This window comes from Carlito syrichta, unplaced genomic scaffold, assembly GCF_000164805.1.
Source record: "Carlito syrichta isolate Samal-C Ts95f unplaced genomic scaffold, Tarsius_syrichta-2.0.1 Scaffold301850, whole genome shotgun sequence".
NCBI lineage: Eukaryota > Metazoa > Chordata > Mammalia > Primates > Tarsiidae > Carlito > Carlito syrichta.
Window position 1 is genome coordinate 181176 of NW_007245946.1, and position 4156 is coordinate 185331.

Consider the following 4156-nt stretch of genomic DNA (forward strand, 5'->3'; position numbering starts at 1 on the left):
CAGCCGCCGGCCTCGCCCGGCTGCCTGCCCCTTCCCACCCCTATTCTGACTGGGGCGGCCGAGGGGGCGAGTCTGGGGTGTTGGTTTTTCTTCCTCCTAGCAACGATAGCCAGCCCAGGCCAAGCAACCGAAGGCTGTTTTGGAGCGTCTGTGCCTCCCAGGCCTCAGGGCGGCCTGGCTCTGGCATCACTGGCTCTGGGGCTCGGCCTCCCTTTGCCTCCAGCAGAGGCTGTGACTTTCTCTGGGTGGGGCTCCCTATGCTGTTGGCTATGGGAGCTGGCAGCAGGTGATGGCAGAGTGTGAGACCTGGGGGCTGGCAGAGGCTGGGGTACAATGTTGGGGTAGGTGTGCGCCAAGAGAGAGCCCTGTCATCCTGGGGAGGTCGGGGCTATGGAGGCCAGGGCTGTGGAGGCCACCTTTGGGGCTGCAGGGGCACTGACATTCCACACGCTTGGCCTCTAGTGCCTGCCTCTGGTGCCAGAGCCTGGGTGGGTGGCCTAGGGGCTGGACCCTCAGGAGGGGCAGGGATCTCAGGGTGAGGGGTTCTGGCCCCGGGGAGCGGCCTTCTCCTGGATATCTTTCTCTACACCTTCCCACCTGCTTGCCCATGGTCACTTGGCCATATTCACAGATGGTTGAGGCCTGGGGTGGGGGTCGTCTGCCACCCACTGAGGGAGCCTTAGGACCGGGGTGTGGGCATGTGGCAAATCAGGACAGGGCCTGCCCCCCAAGAGCAGGGCCAGGACTGTTTGAGACCCCATGTGCGGTGACTGTGAAGGCACTTCCTGGAAGGTGTGTGCACGGAGCCCTGTGTGCCATCCACAGCTCTGCACCTGGGCAACTGCTCTGTCCCGACTCCTCTGTCTGCACCCTCCTGTCCAAGTCCAAACCGTTGCTGTGACCATGACCCTGCCCCAAGCCACCCTCAGCTGGGCCGCCTCCCCTTCTACTCTGCTACCCCTGGGGCCCAGTCTCTGTCATTTCTGTCTTGGGTTCTAGTCCTCACCTTTTGACTGGTTTCCTGCTCCCCCCAGCTGTGCTCTCCCATGAGCTAGACCCTGACACCCGTGTACCTGGGACCCCTAGGGCTGACCACATAGGTGTGTGACCCGGACTCACCCGCAGAGCCTCTCACTCAGATCCCACACTTGGTTTCATGCTCTGCCCCTTCTTAACTTTTTAATATTTTAAAACATTTATTTATTTATTTATTTAGTCGGGGCGTCTGTCATCCAGGCTGGAGGACAGTGGCACGCTCATGGCTTATTGTAGTCTCGACCTCCTAGGCTCAAGTGATCCTCCTACCTCAGCTTCCTGAGGGGCTGGGACTACAGTTGTGTACCCCCTTCCACCTTGCCTTGGCTAATTGTTTTGATTTTTTTTTTTTTAGAGATGGGGTCTTGCTATTTTGCCTAGGTTGGTCTTCAACTCCTAGGCTGAAGCAATCCTCCTGCCTGAATTTCCCTAAGTGCTGGTATTATAGGCCTAAGCCACTGTGCCATACATAATTTGAGTTGGGATCTCACTCTGCCACTCAAGCTGGAGTACAGTGACTTGATCGTGGCTTACTGTAGTCTGAAACTCCTGGACTTGAGCTATCCTTCTTCCTTGGCCTCCTGAGTAGCTGTGGCTACCACACCTGACTTTTTTTTTTTTTTTTTAATTGAGAGGGGGTCTCACTATGTTGCGTAGGCTGGGCCCTTCTTAGTTTGTTTTGGTTTTTTTTTTTTTGAGTCAGAGTCTCTCTCTGTCGCCCAGGCTGGAGTGCAGTGGCATGCTCACGGCCACCGCAGCCTTGACCTGCTGGGCTCAGGCAGTCCTTCTGCCTCAGCCTTCCAAATAGCTGGAACCACAGGCATGCGCCACCACGTCCAGCTAATATTTTGATTTATTATAGAGATGAGGTCTCACGAAGTTGCCCAGGATGGTTCGGACCTCTAGACTCAGGCAATTCTCTTGCCTCCGCCTCCCAAGTGCTGGGATTACAAGCCACCATACCTGACTTCTTCTTAATTTTTGAACAAGAGTACTGCACTTTCATTTTACACCCTGCCATGCAGTGACAGAGCTGGTCCTGGGCTCTCTGAGAGCTTCTGTCTGGCTTCTGGATGAGCCGCAGTGCTCCCAGGGGTGCACGAGGCCCCCATCCCTGCAGTCTGTCCCAGGCCTCTGCCTGGAACGCTGTCCTGCAGGCGTCTGTGTGCTCACTCCACCCTTGTCCTCTGTGCCCGGTGCCACCTCCCAGGAGGCTTTCCCTGCCACACTCCCCAGGCCCTCCCACACAGCCGTCCCTGCCCCCGCTAGAGGCCTGTGATGTGGGGACTGTGTGTCTTGGTCTCAGGATGTGCTCCACAGACTGTGCCTGCAAGGGAGGGCGGGCATGGTGCCCCGGTGTGAAGGGGGCCTGAGTGAGAACTTGCATCTGTTCATGCTGGCTGGATGGAGGGCCTCAAGCTGCCCAGGGTCTGGTCTCAGGGTGACATTGGCCATGGCTGTTGCATGGACTGTCCCTGCTGTGTCCCCCGTGCTGCCACAGTGCTCCTCGCCTGTCCTGACCATGCCAGCCCCTCAGACCCCTCCTCTGCTGATGACCATGGGGCCACGGCACCAAAGCTCTTATGTCCCCCAGACACCAGAGGTGCTGCCTGATGCTGTCCTCTCACAGTAGCCATTTTAAAACATCATTAAAAAAATGTTTTTCTACGTGGCTCCCTCTCGGTGTGAGCATGTCGATGGTTCAGGGGCCCTGTCCCCTGCCCTCCCACTTCAGAGGCCCCTCCTGGGTCCCAGAGTGTCCTGCTGGGGGATAGGCCCTCTGGTTCAGGGTATGTGTCTTGGGGCAAGTCTGATGTTATGGACCTGGCCTCTTGGGGACCCTGGTGGGCCGTGCTAGGCCCTACCTGTGAGCTGCTCCTAGTGGGTCGTCTGGCTGTGGGGTCCATACAGGCCATGCGGCCAGTGTTCCATGAGCCTGGACGCCTGACATCTGGAGGAGAGATTAGGTGTAGTAGGGCCTGGAGGATGGAGAGGACCCAGCAGCCTTGGCCGAGCGTGGACGTGGTGGGGAAGGCAGGCCACTAGGACAGAAGCCAGGCAGTAGAACTTGGGGCCACGCTCGGGGAGGGTGGACTGCCTGGCGTTTCTGGAGCCCCGTGTTCCCGGAAGCTGTCAGCTGGCTTCAAGGTGCGGTATTTGGGCAGGGCCTTGGATGTGTCTGGGGCTGCGGCCAGGCTCAGCTCCCCTTGACAACCCCCTTCTCCCCAGGACCAGACGGGCCTGGCCAACGCCAAGATGAGCATCACATCCTGGTTCCTGGTGAGCAGCAGCGGCGCCCGCCACCGGCTCCCACGTGAGCTCATCTTCGTGGGGCGTGAGGAGTGTGAGCTCATGCTACAGGTGTGTGGGGGCAGGGGGTGGGGCTCACAGGGCTGAGGGACACGCAGGGTTGGGCAGTACAGGGGGTGTCCTGGAGTGCAGTGTCACTCGCTGGGGGCAGCCATGGCTGTCCCGGGAACCCAGGCCTGCCACCCCCCTCCGCAGGACATGTAGACACGCACCCAGCTGGGCCGCGCAGATGCGTGTCGGCAGCCCCTCCCTGCAGGACAGCTTTCCAGGCAGAGGCCTGGGACAGAGGGCAGGGATGGGTACCTTGTGCATCCTGGGGAATCCTGAGCTCATCCAGAAGCCAGACGGAAGCTCTTAGAGGGCCCAGGACCAGCTCGGTCACTGCATGGCAGGGTGTAAAATGAAAGTGCAGCACTCCTGTTCAAAAATTAAGAAGGGCCCAGGCTGGGCAACATAGTGAGACTCCCCTGTCTCTAAAAAAATTTTTAAAAAAATAGATCAGGTATGGTAGCACATTCCTGTAGTCAGGAGGCCGAGGCAGAAGGATAACTCAAGTTCAGGAGTTTGAGGCTGCAGTGAGCTATGATCGAGCCACTGTACTCCAGCCTGAGCAACAGAGTGAGACCCCCAACTCAAAAAAAATGCCGGGCTGAGTGGCTCAGCCTGTAATCCCGCACTTTGGGAGGCTGAGGTGAGTGGGTTTGAGACCCACCTGGGCAACTTGGCAAGACCTCATCTCTACAATAAATCGAAAACTAGCCGGGCATGGTAGCGCACGCCTGTAGTTCCGGCTACTTGGAAGGCTGAGGCG

The 4156-nt window shown here is 58.3% G+C and overlaps 1 protein-coding gene across 2 annotated transcripts in view; it reads left to right on the forward strand.

Moving 5' to 3' along the window:
* Nucleotides 1–3267: 3267 nt before the first annotated feature.
* CEP170B (centrosomal protein 170B) overlaps nt 3268–4156 on the forward strand; it is a 24935-nt gene continuing 24046 nt past the window's right edge. For both annotated transcript variants that reach the window (XM_021711075.1, XM_021711076.1), the window contains exon 1: nt 3268–3396. In XM_021711075.1, coding sequence (XP_021566750.1) covers nt 3292–3396 — 105 coding nt within the window. In that variant the 5' untranslated portion in view covers nt 3268–3291. The remainder of the gene's footprint in view (nt 3397–4156) is intronic.